General features: G+C 33.4%; 1 protein-coding gene across 6 annotated transcripts in view; it reads left to right on the forward strand.

Annotated features, from left to right (window-relative positions):
• Positions 1-19,024, forward strand: part of FRYL (FRY like transcription coactivator) — a 252,518-nt gene that overhangs the window by 124,461 nt on the left and 109,033 nt on the right. For all 6 annotated transcript variants that reach the window (XM_071216578.1, XM_071216579.1, XM_071216583.1 and 3 more), the window contains 8 exons: positions 419-472; positions 2,278-2,417; positions 3,388-3,484; positions 11,186-11,265; positions 11,655-11,735; positions 13,963-14,131; positions 14,452-14,544; positions 18,239-18,337. In XM_071216578.1, coding sequence (XP_071072679.1) covers positions 419-472; positions 2,278-2,417; positions 3,388-3,484; positions 11,186-11,265; positions 11,655-11,735; positions 13,963-14,131; positions 14,452-14,544; positions 18,239-18,337 — 813 coding nt within the window. The remainder of the gene's footprint in view (positions 1-418; positions 473-2,277; positions 2,418-3,387; positions 3,485-11,185; positions 11,266-11,654; positions 11,736-13,962; positions 14,132-14,451; positions 14,545-18,238; positions 18,338-19,024) is intronic.

Genomic DNA, 19,024 nt, shown 5'->3' on the forward strand with positions numbered 1-19,024 from the left:
CTGGGCCCAGAGCCCAAGCTAGTAAATGCTGTACTAAGTTGCTTTTCAGTAAATGCTCATTGGATGAATGAATGCCATAATAGGTAAATATCATTGTTGACTTTTGATTGTATAGAGGATCTATATTGAATTTTAAGATGATAACCTAATAGTTGTTGAACTGGAATCTGTTACAGAACTAGATCACAACGATTTACCACTTGTTTCTTTGGAGGTGAGAGCTCTGGATCCACACCACTGGGGATTGACTCTGGTTCTAGAAGTTGTGTGATCGTGGGCAAGTTAGAGCTTTACCTTTCCTGCAGTACAAGCAAATTGCACATGAGAGCAAAAACAAAACCACCTCTTGAATCTAAACTGTTTATCATATATAAAATTGCTAATATTTTATGAAAATATATACTGTTTTTAATTGTAGGAGAAGCTCTTGTCCAGATCTCTTCAGAGAGGTGAAGATCTTCAGTTTGACCAGGTCTGTCAATTTTGGAGGAATATTTTTTCCCAAAAGGAGAAATTTGGTCCTAATAGTCTAGCCCAAATATGCTCAATATTAACAAATTATTTTGTTTGGTGACTCTGTATATCGTTACACACTAGATTCATTCTAGAGTTGGTTGGTTGGTTTTTAACAGGTCACAGAATGAACTGTGACCTTTATTGATTTCAGTTCATGGAGCATTTTGAAACTTTTTACCTTTCACTGTTTATTCTCGACTATGTATGTCTTTGAATTTTTTTCTCAGAAAGTTTCCAGTTACATCCTTTAGTCTTTCCTCATGTACCAATTCTTATAATTTAAAAAATATTTTACCTTTTAATATTTTTTCTGTTGAGTCTATTAGAACCTGTATATAGAATACCAGCACATCAATTCTTTCCTCTTGCTATGATTAAATGTTTGATTGTGTTATTTTATCATAATTATATTTGATCAATACTTTTATTATAATTAAATGTTGATTTTTTAATTTATAAAAACCAATAATCCCAGTTAGCTTTTGGTTATCACCTAGTACTCTTGGGCTGCTTTTCTTTTAATTATGTATGCAAGAAGTAGACGTTAATGTTCATATTAGTCTTATTGAGTAGAGAAATAAGACTAGTTAAAATCACCTGGCAGAGGCTTTATCAGAAATCCTGTGTTCCTTATCTCTCTCCAGTTGTACTGAATCAGAATCACCAAGAATGGTGCTATGGCATCTGTATTTCATAAGAGCTCCCTAAGTGATTCTAGTCAGTACACTTAAATAATCACTGGCCTAAGAGCAAGCCATAAACAGGAAGATAAGTCTTCTATTACAAAAATAATAAGAATATTTAGGTTATTCTTGAGTCCACTTATAAAGACTGTCTAATCATGATTTTAAGTTGGATAAAACATTTTAAGGAAAATTTCCATTTCATACTCATAATTTTATATAAATGATTTTTTAAAAACTATGGATGATTATGCCTCAGGATTTGATGTTTTCCAGAGTAAAAGCTGTGTGTGGTGTAAACTGTTTTAGTATATATTTGCAGTCACAGATGGAGTTTTATTGTTCTTTCTTTAGATATTAAAAGGGATTTCCTTTGAGTGATACTGCTCATTGTTAATAAAATATAGATTTATATCTTAAATAAAATTAGGGTCTTGTTTTCACTTTAATTTTTTATGTTGTAAACTACCTGTCAGATTATGGTAATTTATAAATAAAAGGATGATTAAAGGAAAAGGGTAGAGGTAATGAAAAAGTAAGAAAATAACAGTCTACACAATCAAATAAATTGTTTCATTCTTTTCTATTTTCCTGGATAAAGTACATTTCAGATTATTTGGAGAATATGGAAGAACAGGAAAATTAAAACATTTGATTCCTAGAGGTATTACTTTATCTCCATTAACTGACTCTTCATATAGACATGGAATTGAAACAGACCTTGGATATACCTGCAACTCATAGTTTTTCATTTAGGAAAACAACGTGCAGCATGTTTTGACCATACATTTATTTTAGAATACCAATTTTATGAGCAGTGAGTTGAATCAGATACAGAAATTCTTGTGAAGAGAGTTTTTTTCCTTGGGATTCTCAAGTTGAAGTTTAGTAGTGAATAAAACTTAACTGACTTGACTTTATTACTCAGTTAGGTCCCTTGCCCTTATTTTTTATTCTAAACACAATTATTGTGTTTTAATTGCTATGTTTATTCATTTCCATATGATTACTGCAAGAGTTAGGTACCTTTGATGCTGTCTTTTATTTTCTGGTGAGCAGTAATGTCTTGTGTTTTCAGTTGATAAGCTCTATGAGCTCAGTAGCTGAGCACTGTCTCCCTTCCTTACTTCGCACCTTGTTTGACTGGTACAGACGCCAGAATGGAACTGAAGATGAATCTTATGAGTATAGACCTCGATCTAGCACAAAATCTAAGGGGTAAGTGACATATTTCTCACTCTTTTACCTAGAATCAGTCATTTCCAGTGAAGGGAGTGATAATGTTATCAAACAAAGATTGTAATTGTTTTGTTTCTCTGCGAAAACATTGATTACTTTTGTGATGAGATCACAAGGTAGTGAGGAAGAAGGATAGTTCTTATTTACACTGTAAGTCATGGGGAGGTACCTGCTGAACTAAATGCAGTCATAACCACACTCATCGCTGGAAACAGTCATTCAGAAACCACTGTCAGGAGTGCCGTTTCAGTAGTCCGATGAGGAACTCTAACAACTAAAGAAGAGGTGAAGAAAAACTCAGAGAAGAGCCTGATCATGAAGATTGTGAAGGAAACAATTGTTAGGATACAGAAAGACTGCCAATATCCTGTAGTATATTACAAGGGCACTCTTCTTGCTGCTCAAATCATAGAACTTGTCTTCTCCTCCTTCAAGTTTTCCAGTGCTGTCTTGGCCTTATGTACTGCATCTCTTGAGTTCAGGTGGTTGTCCCGTGGTTTGGTATTAGACTGCTGTTAGATGCCATTTGTGATTTCTCAACCTACATTTGTGAGAAACTTACCCGGCACTGCATTTTCATCTAGAAAAGTTCATATTTTTGTTTCAGTTCTTACTTAAAAAAAAATACTAATCAAATATACACAGTTAGATTTTCTAAATGAAATTTAAAATGTTTCTTCCTCTCACTAATTCTTTCAGACTAGGTTTAATTTCTGACAGAAGAGTGAAGTGTGTGTATGAACACCCAATGTATACAAAGAGAAAGCATGAAAACATATAATACATTCATTGTGTTATTTTTTAAAACATTAGCAATTAGGAAAATATTTAACAATTTCTGTAGCACATAATACATAGTAGTGACTCAGAAAATAACATGAACCTATTAACCAACAGCGATTAAAAATTATACTCTTAATGCAATACTAACTTTGAGTTTTTCTTTCAGGGATGAACAGCAACGTGAAAGAGATTATCTTCTTGAAAGGAGAGACTTAGCAGTAGATTTCATTTTTTGTTTAGTTTTAGTTGAAGTTCTAAAACAGGTAAGCTCTTTTATTTCTGCAGAGTGTGAATTTCTAATGCTTTGCTCATTATGCCTACATGTTTGAGTTACCTTATTTAGGATGCTTTGTCTAAGATTTTGGCCCAAATAAACTAGATACCTATAATTTAACTGTAGTTCTTTGATGCCTGAGGCTTTCACACCTTTGCCTGTTGTAAGCTACTCTTTTACCTTCGCCTTTCTGGATAGGAAATCTTGTTAGCAAAAAGGAGCTGAATGGAAGTTGTATTAAATATTGGCTTGTAGCTGCAAATGTAGCCTGCCTGTCTCTCACCTACTTCATTCCCTTTTTACTTCTACTCAAAGAATTTCTCTTCTTAGCCCTCAAGCCTGCTTTCTAACATGTAATAATTGCAGAGTTGCAGTTGAGAAGTGGGGATGATTTGACGAGGGTAAGATTGTATGGTCAAGGAAAATAGTTTCAGACAAGTGAAAATACTTCAGGATAATAAGTTATTTATGTTTATTTGTTCATTGAGTATCTGAGTGCCTGTTGTGCACTGGCATCGTAGTAGGCACTGCACTTAAGAGCTTAAGTCTGAGTGGGACAGACAGCAAAGATATAAATATGTAATATTGTGTCAGGTGTCATCTTGTAAATCTTTACCATTCAAAGTCAGTAAAATACATACACATACCTGTACTGATTTTGAAAGCTTCTTTTCTGTTTGTTTGTAGTCTTTAAAAAATTATATACCATTCGAGGATAATCCATTTATTTCCAGCTCTGCATATTATATCATTTTGAAAAAAGTTAGGAAGCCTTAAAGAAAAAACTTTGTGTATGAAATGTTTTGTACAAAGGTTTTTTTTTTTTAATTTTTTTTGTTATATAGAAGTGGAATATGTGACAGTAAATCACAAAAATAAGGTAAAAATTAATTTTCGAATTTTAAATACGTAAAACAGTTAAATACGTTAATCACAGGTATAGTCACTTTACTTTGTACCTTTCATAAAGGATTTTTTTGTAGATATGGGGAAGAAATTTCCTTTGAGGGTTGTGCTAACAAGCCAAATTTGATTTCTGGTATCCTAAGCCCCTAAAGCAGAAGTAAGTAGGGACATGAAGGGAGCTGAGGACCAGAAAGGGCCACAGACCATAAGTGGACTTTGACTGTGGCTCATTTTGGTTGATCCTAGCACCTCTTGTGCATTAAATGTAAGTCATTTGAGTAGTTTGATAACTCATTTGCACCCTTCCTTAGTTAAATAAAGTACAAGGTCTCTTTATTGTGCAGGAGAAATTGCAAGCTCCCTATACTGACATTCAGGGCCCTCAGTGATTTGGCTCCATTGTGCTTTTTCTGCTTTGCTTCCTACTGCATCTTTCCACTAGCAGTCAGTTTCTGTTCTTATCTAAAAGTTACCCCAAATTGCCCTGGCTTCAGAACTTCACTGAACATATACAAGCATGTGGAGGTATTTCTTTCTCCTCGCCTTTCCCATCCTCCTTCTTAAAAGTAATTCAGTGGCCTATAAACTTAAGAACTGTTTCTCAGTGGGATCATTTTTCAAGTCCATTACATGAAATACTTTCAAACCCATGGGTCACATGGAATCAGTATGAAAAACAAAATACACGGGCTCTGATAGCTGATCTTTGTTTTTGGCTTAGTCACCATCTTGTTCCTACCTAGAATACTCTTTCTACTTATCCTTTGCTTTTTTTTCATCATTATTCTTATACCTACTTTCATATATGAGCAGTTTCACCCATCAAAGCATAAAACCTGTCATGAGGAACATTGGTACATAATATCTTATTTATCTAAAATCCTATATAAGTATTTTCCCCTCAGTAAAAGACAAGCCTTTTAAAAAGCTTCTCTAAAACTAATAAAACTATAGAAAATGAAGTAAAAATCAATAGCGCTTTCTTGAAAACTCATGACAAACTAACCTAATTTTCTTCCATGTCAGAATGACGTAGCATCCAGGAGAATTAATCAATGCAATATATCTTGACTTTAATAGGACTTTTGTCCCACATAATGTACCTGTGTTAAAACTTGATTCTGTTTTATTTTGCTGAGATGATCAGTCCATAGAGTATTGAAGTATTGGCACATGGTTATTTCACTCTTGAAGAGGAGTAAATATTCCTTGTGGATTAGTCCTTGGCCAAATATATTATGTTACTTGTTCTTCAAATAATCTGTAATGTCAGTAATTTGTGTGTACATGCTTGGAACTCTTCCTAATGCATCAAGGACTCATATCTCTTGTATGGGCTAATTTTATAATAAACTCTGGGTTATAGGCACAGGAGGTTTTGTCATCCCAGCTAGACCATTTACTTGCTGGGTAACTTTGGTGAAGTTGTTATACTCTCTTTCCTCTTCTGTAAAACAGGGATGATAATAGTGTCATTTTTACAGAATCACAAGAATTAAATGCAATTACATATGGCACATCGGAAATGCCCAATAAATATTATCTGCCATTTCCATTTTACAGTCTTAGTTGCTGAAAATTATAAACCTAGTTCATTTTTCTACTCCAAGTTTCCTCCCTTTAAGAATGAAAATAATATTGTTCTTATTGGTAAGATGAATGATGCAAAATTAGATAAAATGGCTATTATCTTGTAACATTAATATTTTAATCACAAGTTAGACAAAACATTGAGTTAGTATAAATGTGATGTAATTAAACAGTGTAGTTTACTGTGGGAACAAAATTAATTCAAGGTGATAGAGGACTAATTAAAATAAAAATAAAAAAGCAGAAGGATAATTCTGGGGTAGAGGGCAAACTACAAATTTATGTGTGTTAGGACCAAAGACTTATGTGGCTTTAAAAAATCCATGATAAAAGTATGTTTTAAAAATAGTAGTATAACTTTTAGAGCAGTTTGAAACAATTTTCTTTTTATATTGAATTTTAGTCATATATTCTTTGAAACAAACAAGAAGGGGGGGAAAACTCTAGTGAGGAGACATTTTAAGCTCTTAACTTATTTTAATCAGTACCATTGTGCAAGTATCAGGATGTGATAACTTTTATATCTGTTAAATAGACCCTTAGCAGTTTTAGACTTAACACAAACCTGAAGATTCATGGCATGGAGTGATTTGTAAATTCAATCTCCTTTGTGTTGAAAACTGGTTATTTGGTTAATGAGTGAGCCTGACTGAATCTCCTGTATTCATATTTAATCTAGCTTTGTTTATTTTAGCGATGTAATGAAAGCAGTACATTTTGAGGGGGGGGTGGGCAGTCCTGAACTAAAACTTGGGTATTCTTGAGAGTCTACTAGATATATCCCTCTTAGATGTCCATTTAGAATTAGAGCTGGTTCTAAAATCACACCAAGGACACTATCTAGAGATTTCTTAATGATAAAGAGAGGAGTATTCATGAAAACAGAACTTTCTCTTGATAAACTGAAATGGGGTGCTTTTTCTGGAATTCAGCTTGGGATTTTTTTTTTTTTTTTACCAAAAATATGGATGAAACAGATTTCAAGAATTTCTATTCTTTAATAAGGAATTATTGCATTCTGGTAATGCTACTTCTTTAAATAAAGTTTCTAGAGGTTGTACATTTTTCTTCCAGAAAATTAAAGATAAGGTTATATTTCCTCTTTTGCTTCTGTTTCTCTGTCTCTTTTCTCTACCTATATAATGAGACTGAAGTTTTCTTTCATTTGTTGAATTTGTTCTATGCATTTTCATATATCAGAAACTGGTATACAATGTATTCTAGAGAAGTGTTTATCCACCTTTCAAATGAAGTTCCCTCATCTGTAAAATAGGAGACAGATCTCTACCTTGTAAGGTTGTTATAAGTGTTGTAAGAGAAAATTTGACTTGATTAGACTATTCAAAGCCCATGGTCTATCTAGCTGTCATTGTTAGATTTCAGGCATAATGAAGCAAATAAGACTATTTTGGAGTATTTATAGGTTTAAGTTCCCTTGTGTTTCATATCTCTTGCTTAGCATACATGCAAATACATCATAGTGCAACGTGAAGTCAAAAATTACGTAAAATACTGTATTGCACTGTTGCAAGTTAGCTGGACTATCTGGGGCCAGCCTATGTGAATTCTGCAAGGAGTTCTAGGCATCAGGCTACTTGATCCAAATACAGCCTGGTCCTGGCTACAAGTTGGAATCACTTAGTGGCAGAAGTCTCCTCCATTTTTATGTTCCTATGGAGATAATCATGTGGCTGGCTGGGTGGCTTCAAGTGGACCACAGTGATGATTCCAGGAATTTTCTGAGTACTTTGGTGACTGTTTTGTTGTCCTAGTCGGGGAAGGTCAGGCTAGATCAGGCCCCATCTCTTCCCTGTTTCCTAAATGGGGTTGCTTTCCTGCCAATCCCTGTCTGCCTTTGCCTTCTCATTGTCTCCATTCCCAAGGTCTGCTCTCTATCCCCAGCAAGTATGAAGTTTTGTTTGGCCCTTTTTAAGAGAATTGTGGAAAGGGTGAGAGAACAAGAATCAATCTCCAATTTTTAACACACTTGATTTTACGTTACTTTGGTGCTAGTAATCTACATTTTGTGTATACAGTAATCTATAATCTATATTGTAGATTATTCAATATACAAAGCAGAAGCTTGCTCAGAGGTACAGAAGTAGAGTTGGGATTACTGCTGCTTCTACACCTCATCCCCTATTTGATCTTGTTTTCAGGTAGTATAACAATTTCCCTCATATTCTGTTTTCTTCAAGTTACATTCTAGGTTTAGGCATTTAGGAATTCCCAATTTCTAGGTTCTCTCAGACGAATGCTCCTTCTGATCCTTGGTCAACTATAAATACCGATCCACTTAGCCAAGAAAAGGCTTTGATGAATGAAGTAAAGGTTCACCATGAACCTTTTTAAATTGGGTCAGTTCTTGTGTTCCCTCTCTGCTTGGGGGAACCATTTTTAAAATGGTGCCAATGTTCTCCTCAGCGTGGTCTGAATTCAGTCATCTTACTGTTGAGATGAATAAACATCATTGAATATTTATTGGATTTATTTCCTCTCATTATAAGATTGAATTTAATTGTGCCTACTCTTACATAATATCTTTCTCATATTCACATTTCAAACCAGTTCCTGAACATTATTCAAGGTTAAATTCATCCCCTTTATGATAGACTCCTGGTCTGTCTTTTGATGAAATAAATATCTTTATTTTTAAAAAAAATCTTATCAAGCCCTCAAGAGGCATTCTGTCTGTTCTCAAAGTAATTAAATTCTCTACTCTTTTTTCCCTCGTCTAGTTAGTAGCTTTCTTGGTTTTGTTTAACATCTCTATTACAATTTCATCCTGTTGATGAGGTTTTCTTCTAATCTATATTATTAAAATGTTTAAGCAAATGTAGAATTCTTTTGGTTTGTTTAATTGGATGCTGTGTCTACTGAATTGGATAAATATTGATTGGTGATTCAAGATACACTGATCACGGGCACGGCCATTATGCCTATTTTTGTTTACAATGTAATGGTAACCTTGAGCGTTCCACCTCATCTGAAAACTAAAACATTATATATAATTTAAACTTAATTAGGTGAATCTCTCTTACTTTACTTCTTGACTCCTCCCCTACTGGATTTATGCTAATTTTCCCCCTTAACTACTTAATAAGCTTTTTATGTATGTTTAAACAATATATTACATTTTTCTTGTTTTTGAACTTCCTAAAAAATGTTTGCTATCAAAATTGTCTTATTAAGAATAGTACATAAAGTGTTTAGCTGTAGGTCACTATTTTCCTGGCTCATAGATATTCCATTGCCTCAATACATCAATATTTTGCCAACCTCATATGATAATATTTGAATGGTTTCTATTTTTCCTTTTATGGACATCACAAGAAAATTCCTGTGGGGAACATGTGCAAAAGTTTCTATCGCTATATAAAATTAGGAGTGTAATTGCAGTGTTGCTTTGCATTCTCACCAGCAATGTATAAAAACCTAACTCATTTACATTATCTTTTCTATTTGGTGTTGTCAAACTTAAATTTTGCCCACTTGTATAGGTATAAAATGGTATATCATGTGTTTGTTTTATTCTCCCTATTATTAATGAAACTAAGTGTCTCTTTTTTTCCTACTTAACGTGTTACTTTATTTTTTTTAACTTTTTTTATTGTCTTGCTTTTTAAAGATACATAGGTCACAGAAAATGTTATATTAAAAAATATAAGAGGTTCCCATATACCCTCCCCCCCCACACACACACACACACACTCCTCCCACATCAATAACCTCTTTCATCAGTGTGGCACATTCATTGCATTTGATGAATACATTTTGGAGCACTGCTACACTGCATGGATTATTGTTTACATTACAGTTTACGTTCTCCCCAGTCCATTACTAAGTGTCTCTTGATATGTTTGCTTTTGGAATAAGTCAAATCAAGGACATAAACAGAAAATTACAAAATTTTATCGAAAGCATTTAAAGAAGTAGAAAGATATTCAGTATAAATGTATAAGAATACCTTTATCCCTAAATTGGCCAATAGATTCAATGCAATTTCAGTAGAAATCTTAACAGTTTTTGTGGAACTTAAAAAAAGTGATTCCAAATTGAAATGTGGAATAACCATCAGCTAAGAACAGCCAAGATATCTCTGAAGCAAAATATGGAGAAACATCAGGACTTATTAGTAAGCTGTAATAGTTAAGACTGTGATATTGGTACAGAGATATACAAATGGACTAATGGAGCAGAATAGAGAGCTCAAAAACAGACACACACATACACACACACATATAGAATAGAATATATATTAGAAGTACTTTTATACTCTCTGACCCAGCAGCTCCTCTTTTTTGGACTCTTCCTCAATGTACTATACAAGTATATTATGTTAGAAGCACAAAATATTTATCAAAGCACTGTTTGCATATTGAAAATCTGGAATGAAATGTCCATTAGTAGAGGGCTCATTAAATGAATTATAAAATACACATATTAAGTATCATTGGTTATTGAAAGGTATAAGGAGAAACTTTTAAATATTCACATGTAAAGATGCCTCACAATGTGAAGGAAAAATTTATGTAAAAATAAATCTTGTATGTGTAGGAAGGAGCCTGGAAGGATATAAACCAGGTTGTTAACAGTGATTATATATGGGGGGAAGGTCAGAGAGTTTACCTTCTGGTTTAAATATGTTGAATTGTTTTATTTATTAGGACCTAGCATGTTTTTAAAAAAAGCAAACCAGAATTAAACAAGGATATTTAAATGACAAATTTCTAGTAAGAAAGCCATATATAGCTTAAAATTTTTGGAAAAGAGGTTACCTCTTTTGGCTACTGTTCATGATAGAAAACCAGGCTCAGTGGAGACCAAGCCTGGCTCAATACAAAGGCGGATTTCCTATAGGAGTTGTAGAGAGAAATAGGAGTGTCTTTTTTAACTTTCTGACAGTAATAATATGGAAAACACAACACTTTCCCCTTTACCTAGTCTATAGTTTAATGATTTGTGATTATAAAGCTAATATTTGTAATTTAGAGCTTTTGTTAAATTAGATGAGGAATTAAATTCTTAGAGAAAATAATGACATTCTTAGAAAAGGGAAGGATTCACAGATTAGTAATAGACCACATAATGAAAATTCAAATTATTGGTTTAACTAGTTGAAATGATGAAAATATTCATAAAAGACTTAAAACTTACTTAGCTTTTACTTATTTGATATTTTTTAAAATTCTAGATTCCTGTTCATCCTGTGCCCGATCCCTTAGTTCATGAAGTTCTAAACTTAGCTTTTAAGCACTTTAAACATAAGGAAGGGTAAGTAAAATACTAACTGGGTTTGTTGTTTTTCTCCACAATCCAGGTTTTGACTGTTTAAATAAAATTTGAATTTTCATTGACTATTTATTTTTAGCATCAAAGCAATTATCTTCCCTTTTCTTATGAATATACACACAACACTTATGTATTGTATAAAAATAGTACTTAAAACCAAGTTTGGATTTATAAGATTCAGAATGCTTAATTTCATGGCAAATAAAAATCTTGAGATAGAAGAAAATTCGTTTGGTTTTTAGTCATCCTATAAAGGAGTATAGCCAGAGGCAATTATACACCATTCTAATAAGGAATTTTCAAATTTATTAAGAAGAAATTTGCAGAAAAATTTAATGAAACATATTACGTTTGTTCTCTTGTCATTTTAGATATTCAGGAACCAACACTGGAAATGTGCATATTATTGCAGATTTATATGCAGAGGTGATAGGGGTTCTTGCCCAATCAAAGTAAGTTTTATAAATCACCGATTTTTATTGCTTTGTGTTTTAGAATCCTTCATAATTAACTAACATAATTGATACTGATAGTTTTAGATCTACCACTTTTGTAAGATAGTTATAAGGTCTGCTCCCATCTTCTGTTACTTAGTTGCTCTGTTTCTTAGAGACTTTCATTTTTGCCCACTTGTCAATTTTACACCTTGTTTTCATTTATTTGTAGTTATCCATCAATGTTTGAATCTAGGAATTCAGAAACTGCCAAGAATAGTTAAGGCACTACCTTATTCCCTATTTTTAACAATTCTATGAGAAGTGCTTTTTAAAATCTTTGATTTAGAAGTCTTTACAAAGCATTAATTACGCTTATTACTTTGCAGTTGAGTGCTTTTATTTCTGAGATAGCAACACAGTGACTCTTAATCATCTTATTTGTCTTAATACTAAACATTGTTTTGAATATATGGAAGAGATACCAAAAAAAAGATAAAAGAGACTAGGTAACTTCATAAATAATGTTATTAAATAGGAGTTATACTTTTTGAGTTGTATTGAAGAATCATTATAGTAAACAATAAAAGTATTTGTATTTAGTATCTTGTGGTTGCCCCAAAGACTATGGACAATTTTTAAATTCCTCTGTTGCTACTGGGACATGTGTAAGGAAAAATATATCAATTCATATTTTCTTCAGTGCTTTTAAAAGAGTCTTTGGTCCTGAAAGCACCAAAGACTTTCATGTTAATTAAAGTTAATGTTCAATACTTATCATTTTAATATTAAGTAAGGTATTTTATTTAGTGTAGTGTAACAAAGCTAAAGACCTTAGAACCTAATTTGAATATTTTAAGTGATAAAGACATAGGCAATAATGTCTTGATATCTCATTTATATTTAATTAATAATGAATCCTTGAATTGTTTTTCTTTTGCTGTTTTCAGAATTCTATCTCTGACTATAGTTACAGAACAAATATGAGAACATTCTCTCATGAACTGTAACAAGTATATAATGCTAATACAGGGTCATTAACTGGGTAGGTTGGGGGAAAAATACAACAAATCTAAGATCTTGTCTATACTTAGTAGTAATCTTTTGACCATGCTCTTTCATGGTTTGTAACAATTGTTCCACAGCACTGCAAGGTGTTGGTAGTGAGGTAATGCATGTGAGCCCGGTTGATGATAAGTATGTTGGTTTTATAAGTTCACAACTTTTACTATATACTCACTGTTTATGAATATTTATGTATGAATGATAAACTTCGATTTAAAACAAGTTTCAAAGAAGAATCCTTAACTCAGGAATAATAGACCAAAAACATGGACAAAAATATGAACAACTCTGTATATTTTTATGGCACAGATGTTCATTTTCATATTTTTATTTTATCAAAACTGAATTCCTATCTCAGAAATATAAATACAGGAATTCTAAAACGCATCAGCAAAGGTGAATCCAAAAGAACCCTACATCATGACTAAGTCCAATCAATTCTAGATGATAAGGATATTTAGTCCAAGCAGCCAATAAACTTATGAAACAATTATTAGCTTCATTAATCTAGTTGTATGAGAAATAGCACTTAGAGGAATATTGAGGTGTTTTCTACCCATACATAAAATGAAGTTGGGGGAAATGTAGGAGGATGCACCCTGGGTTAGGCTGATTGCACCATCTTTAGAGAGGGCAGGTGGTGGGATGAAGTGGAGACAGGAAAGGGGTGAAGACATGGGAGAAAGCTGGGAGGTATATTAAAATCTTTTCTGTGCATTTTCTTAGATTGTAGTGACTTATAATTTTTATGAGAAATTTAATAAAAGCAAACACTTTGGATTCTAATATTATTTCAATGGAAATATATTTATCTACTTCATAAAGACTTTTTGTGAGTGCTAAATTATACTTTCATGCAAAATAGGATTGTATTCTGCAAGCTTCAATCATAATTATGATTAATTATTAAATGATAATGGTGCTATATTGATGATATTATAAGAATAAGGAAATCCTATGATTTCTCCTTAAGGAACTTTTTGTTTAAAAATAGACACACAGCAACTTTTGAATAACAAACAATTTTATTGTCCTCTGTAAGTTTTTCTTGTAATTTTGTTGAGAGCAGAGAAAAGAGATGATACTTAGGTAAAAATATCTAGTGATTTCAACCTTAAATATCATGTGGGAAATTAATGTTTTTAACTGAAATCAAATTACATATCCATGTACTTTGAAGATTTCAGGCTGTGAGGAAGAAGTTTGTGACAGAATTAAAAGAACTAAGACAAAAGGAACAAAGCCCACATGTGGTACAAAGTGTCATCAGCTTAATAATGGGAATGAAATTTTTCCGAGTGAAAATGTATCCTGTAGAAGATTTTGAAGCATCATTTCAGTTTATGCAGGTGATATACCTTCTCAATTGCAATACACAGACTTAATGTAATAGTAATTGTTCTTGCTGTTCATGACTCTATAAAAGAAACATACATGTATTCTCTTTAAAAGAAAATTATATAAATTAATAGCATCATTGATTTCTCATTCCAAGTGTTAAATTGCCATGAATGTGAATTAACTTTTTTTTTTTTTTTTTTTGATTTGAAGATGGTTTAACCTTAGTCTTTTGGTAAAGGAGCAGAATGTTTACAAAACTATTGTGATATTACAGATTCTTTAATTTGTCTTCTTTTGTTAATCTAATCTATTCTTTTTCCCCCTCAAGGAATGTGCTCAGTATTTCTTAGAAGTAAAAGATAAAGATATAAAACATGCACTTGCTGGTTTATTTGTGGAGATTCTTATCCCTGTAGCTGCTGTAAGTATATTTTTATTTTTATATTATATTTAAAAATACTTTTTTCATTGAGGAAGTTGCCAAATACACAACTGAATTAAGTGGAAATTTTTAAAGTAACATGGTTTGGAGAAAATGGTTATTAGACAAACAGCAGAGTGAAATTCAGTCCATCAGTCTTTTAAGTAAAAGAACAACCCCAAGTCCTTAAGATTTGGGAAATGTTGGGAGGAAAAAGTACTTGCAACCCAGCGGCATTATTTACCTCCAGTAGCTCAATAGAACGTACAGGCATACCTTGCAGGAAATTGCAGGTTTGGTACCAGACCACTGCAGTAAAGTAAATATTGCAATAAAGCAAGTCACACAAATTTTTTGGTTGCCCAGGGAGTATAAAAGTTATGTTTACACTATACTGTAGTCTAAGTGTGCAATAGCATTATGTCTAAAAAAAAAAAAACCCAGAACAATGTACAAACTTAATTAAAAATATTCTATTGCTAAAAAATGCTAGCCGTCATCTGAGCCTTCTGCAAGTTGTAATCTTTTTGCTAGTGGAGTGTCTTGCCTTGATGCTACTGGCTACTGATCGATCAGGGTGATGGTTGCTGAAGGTTGGATGGCTGTGGCCATGCCTTAAAATAAGACTACAGCAAAGTTGGCTGCATCAATTGACTCTTCCTTTCACGAAAAATTTCTCTGTAGCATGCGATGCTGTTTGGCAGCATTTTACCCACAGTAAAACTTCTTTCAAATTGGAGTCAATCTTCTTAAATCCTGCTGCTACTTTATTAACTAAGTTTATGTAATCCCTTGTTTTCACTTCAACAGTGTTCACAGCATCTTCACCAGCAGTAGATTCCTTCTCAAGAAACCACCTTCTTAGCTCATCCATAAGAAGCAGTTTCATATCCATTAAAAATTTTATCCTGACATTGCAGCAATTGAATTACATCTTCAGGCTCCACTCCTAATTCTAATTCTCTTGCAATTTGCACCATATCTATTGTTACTTTCTCCATTGAAGTCTTGAACAAAGCCCTCAAAGTTATCCTTAAGAGTTGAAATCAACTTCTTCCAAACTCCTGTTAATGTTGATCTTTTTTTAAAAATTTTTTAATTTTTAATTTTAGTCCCATAATATTGGCTTCGATATTTGGTCCCAGCTGAACTCTTTTTCTTGTTCTCAATGTTGATCTTTTGACCTCCTCCGGTGAATCATGAATGTTCTTAATGGCATCTAGAATGGTGCATCCTTTTCAGAGGCTTTCAACTGACTGCCCAGATTCATCAGAAGAATCATTATCTATGGCAGTGGTAGCCTTATGAAATGTATTTCTTAAATAATAAGATTTGCAAGTCAAAATTCCTCCTTGATCCATGGACTGCAAAATGGATATTGTGTTAGCAAGCATGAAAACAACATAAATCTCATTGTACTTCTCTTGGGTGACGATGTACATTGTCAATGAGCAATTTTTATTTTGAAAGGATTCTTTTTTCTGATGCAAAGGTCTCAACAGTGGACTTAAAATATTTAGTAAAGCATGCTATAAACAGGTGTGTTTATAGCATCCAGACTTTGTTGTTCCTTTTGTAGAGCACAAGCAGAGTAGATTTGCCCAAGGAGTTTTCGAATTATAAATTAGCATTGGCTCCAACTTAGATTACCAGCAGCATTAGTCCCATCCAGGAGAGTTAACCTGTCCTTTGAAACTTTGAAGCTAGGCATTGACTTCTCCTTTTTAGCTACTTAAAGTCCTAGTTGGTATCTTCTTCCAATAGAAGGCTGTTTCATCTCCATTGAAAATCTTTTGTTTAGTGTAGCCACCTTCATCCATTATCTTATCTAGGTCTTCTGGATAACTTACTACAGCTTCTACATCAGCACTTGCCGCTTTACCTTGCACTTTTGTGTTAGGGAGATAGCTTCTTTCCTTAAACCTCATGAACCGACCTGCTAGCTTCTAATTTTTCTTTTGCAGCTTCCTTACCTTTCTCAGCCTTCATAGAACTGAAGAGAGCCAGGATCTTACTCTGGATTAGGTTTTGGTTTAGGGACTGTTGTGGCTGGTTTGATCTTCTATCCAGACTATTAAAACGTTTTATCAGCAATAAGGCTGTTCTCTTGGTGCATACAGTGTACTTCTGGCCTCTATAGAGTTTCGATTCCAGTAGTCGTTGTTTTGGTGGAAGGATTGAGTCCTGGAGCTCCCTACTCACCATCTTCCCTGGAAGTTTTCTCATTATTTGATTTTAGTATCAAAGTAATATTGAAAGAGTTTTCCATAATTTGCTTTATATCTTTCTTAGGGGTTGGGTAGAATTATCCAGAGAGCTACCTGGCCTGAAATTTTCTTTGTGGGATGGTTTTTAATTATCAAATCATTTCCTTCAAATGACATAGATCTCTCCAGGCTATCTATTTTTTCTTGTGAGAGCTTTAGTATCTTTCTAGGAATTTGTTAATTTCATTTAAGTTATTGAATTAATTGGCATAAAATTGTTCATGATATGTCCTTATTTTCTTTTAAATATCGCTGGCTTCTGTAGTGATGTCATCTCTTCAGTATTTCTGATATTTTGTATTCTTTTCCTGATCTGTTATCATTAGTACGTGTACATTGAGTCTTTTTCTTAGAAATGGTTGTGAATCACAAAAATTGTCCATTACAGATTTCAATTTGTGCTTGCCTCATTGTCTGGAAATATGTTTTTGCCAGATATCTAACTGGAATTAGGTTGTAGTTTTGAAAGAACAGATTGTAGGAAGAAAGCCCCTTGGCAGTGGTCCATTATCACCGTATTGTCCTAATTTCTTATTTATACCATGTTTGCTCTTATGTCTAAGCCTTTGCACAGGCATCTCCTTCTGCTGGGAACATCTTTGACTCTCTGATAACCTTCCTTCCTGCTTTGCCTGGCTGGCCTTTGCTTATTCACTCATTATCCTTATTGAGTTTTCTGTGTTATCAGGTCCTCGTCTGTGCAATGAAGATGATAGGACAGACCTCCACCTTTCTAGAGCTTACTTCTAGCACAGAGAACAGACAGTAGCCTAGTATGTCAGATCATGGCACATGCTGTGGAGAAAAGTAAAGCAGGGAAGAGAAGTTGAAACTTTAAGTTGATTGATTAGGAAAGCCTTCACTGAGATGTTGACATTTGAACAAAAATGAAAGAAGTGAGGGAATAAGGCTGTATGGGTATGCTATTACAGGGAGAGAGCTTCTTGGACAAAGGAGCAAAGGCAGAAGTCCTGAGGCAGGAGCATACTTAGTGTGTTCCAGAGCCATGAGGAAGCTGGTGTGGCTAGAACCTTGTGTACAGGGCCAGAGTAGTCGTTGAGGAGCCCAGAGAGACTAAATGGGAAACTCACAATATTTTAGGTAAGCGTAGGTGTACTTCTTTGAGAAAGTTTTCCATAGGGTCCTCTTCCGAGTACTCCAGGAGCACAGAGAGAATTTTCTTTTACGGTATCTATTATTCTACGTCATCAGTGCCTATTCACTTACCTGTATTTTCTACTTGTTTTCTGAGGCCAGGAGCAAGCTCTATCTTATTGACTTAGCATTTGGTCATTTGGCACATTATATTGGGATAGTCTGTGAATTATTAACTAATTCAAAACCTGACAGAGAACTCTTGTAATCCTTTGTATAGTTAAACTAAAGTTTTTAACTGTTCTTTCTTTTTGCATGATCTTTTTACCTAGGCTGTTAAAAATGAAGTGAATGTTCCTTGTTTGAAAAATTTTGTGGAGATGCTTTATCAGACTACTTTTGAACTGAGCTCCAGAAAGAAGCATTCCTTGGTATTGAGATACACTTCAAACCCTTTATATGTTTAATCAGGACTTTTAGTAATTGATTCATGAATTCAGTGGAGATTTAAGAGGATTGTAAAAACTGAAATTGTAAAATATCTAAAGTAATACAATTGCAAATTTTACATGTGTTTTACTCCTGCTCTTTAAAATTACCTAGTCTTAATTTTATTAGTTCTGCATTTGATAGGTTATTCAAACTTCATTCTTAGTTATTTCTCTGTTTTGACAGGCACCTTAAATTATGTATTAGACTATGCACAAAGTTGAATGTGGTCTTATATTAATTCACAAATTCCTTTATTCTATGTTATGATAAATTATATTCTAAAGGTATCAGAATTTTTTTTACTTAACCGCCCAGCTTCACATAATTTTTGAAGGATTTACCTGTAGATTTTTATGCAGCTTAGAGGAAGTTTGAAAAACTGAACAAATATTTGACCACATAACTAGATGTATAATAACAAACGTTGATTGTGCCACACATTGAGCTAAGCACTTTGCATTTTTTGCCTTTAAGCCTCACAAAACCCTATAGGACATATGTTGATGATTTTCCTCCACCTTACTTGTTAGGAAAGTGGGGCTTAGAGAACTTAACCTATCTTTTCTGTCATACTGCTGGAAAATAGAAAGCTGAGACTTTAATGCAGACTGTCCTCTGATCCCAGG

This window comes from Dasypus novemcinctus, chromosome 1, assembly GCF_030445035.2.
Source record: "Dasypus novemcinctus isolate mDasNov1 chromosome 1, mDasNov1.1.hap2, whole genome shotgun sequence".
Classification (NCBI taxonomy): Eukaryota; Metazoa; Chordata; class Mammalia; order Cingulata; family Dasypodidae; genus Dasypus; species Dasypus novemcinctus.